This window comes from Durio zibethinus, chromosome 26, assembly GCF_047325235.1.
Source record: "Durio zibethinus cultivar Kanyao isolate XHJ-2024 chromosome 26, ASM4732523v1, whole genome shotgun sequence".
NCBI lineage: Eukaryota > Viridiplantae > Streptophyta > Magnoliopsida > Malvales > Malvaceae > Durio > Durio zibethinus.
In genome coordinates, this window is record NC_143187.1 from 7,523,962 (window position 1) to 7,525,347 (window position 1,386).

General features: G+C 29.5%; 1 protein-coding gene across 1 annotated transcript; it reads left to right on the top strand.

Annotated features, from left to right (window-relative positions):
* Positions 1-715, top strand: LOC111274209 (uncharacterized). Its single transcript, XM_022858830.2, has one exon. The coding sequence runs from the start codon at positions 29-31 to the stop codon at positions 470-472; it is 444 nt and encodes a 147-aa protein (XP_022714565.2). The 5' UTR covers positions 1-28; the 3' UTR covers positions 473-715.
* The last annotated feature ends 671 nt before the right edge of the window (positions 716-1,386 follow it).

Consider the following 1,386-nt stretch of genomic DNA (forward strand, 5'->3'; position numbering starts at 1 on the left):
ATCGTTACAATTTGCATTCTCACAAGTAATGAACATGGCATCAAAGCAAATAGCAAGTCGCCGAGAAGGGGCTGAGATCTACCATGGAGCGGCTCTTTGCAAGCAAAAAGCGCATGAGCTCCTCGACCACTTCCATCTGCCAAAAGGGTTAATGCCTTTGAGCAACCTCGTCGAGGTCGGGTTCAACCGGACCACAGGCTTCATCTGGCTGAAACAGAACAAGACTTTCAAGTATTGGTTCAAGTCCCTTGGAGCCTCCTCATATGGTCCCGAGATTACAGCGTTTATTGAGGATGGTCGGATGCGGAAGTTGACAGGCATCAAAAGCAAGGAGATGATGATCTGGATTACTCTTTCTGATATTTATGTGGATGATGCTGATCCAACCAAAATCACTTTTGCTACTCCCATGGGATTGTCAAAGAGTTTTCCGGTGACTGCATTTGAAGAGGAGGCAGAAGAGATGAAATAATTTTGTTTCCCACTGACTAGTAAATTGTTGAAAATAATATATCATGGTAAAGATTTTAAATTTTATTAACGGAATTAAAAGATTGTCACATAAGTAACATGGGCAATAGTTTAACTTCCTTTAATAAATTTTAAAAAATACTTGCTGATATATATGGAATAATAATCAAATAATGTAATGAATATTTGTGGATTTATATTGTTTGTTTTGAATTTAATAAAATTATGTGTCCCATTTGGTTGATATACTTGATATTGAATTCTTTGTATTTGGTTGATACACTTATATTAGATTATTTGTTTTCTATTTTTTTATATTAATTATAATTCTTGTTTGTAAATGGAATAAATCTTATTAACATTTATAACAATAAAATATTTTTACTGGAAATCATTTAATGAAATTATAATTTTTATTTATCAATTGGATAAATTTTATTCATATTTTTAATAAAAGCATTTAAAATGATAATTTAAAATTGTAATGAATAAATATATAACTTCAATTTATTCAGTTAAATGTTTTACCAATTCCTGTTCTTTTATTTATATAAATAAATATATATGTATACAAATTAGAAGAAATTAGAACAAAGGGTAATAATGGTTATGCTTTGAACTATTGGCTATGTTGGTCTCTTGAAAGCAAATTAAGTCTTTCCATGAAGGGTTCTTGATGCTTAATTCAGCTACTCAGATGCAAAACCGGACCAACTACAATACAAATGGAAGTTAATTAAGGCTCCGTTTAATTGTTACTTTTACTTTTATTTTTCTTAAAATAAAAATAAAAATTAAATTTGAAATAAAAGACAATAGCAAAAGGAAAAAAAAAAATTATCAGCGTCTAAAAGATTAGTTGAAATTTGAAAAAAAAAAAAAAGAAAATTAGGAAGGAGATAGGAATTTTTTTTT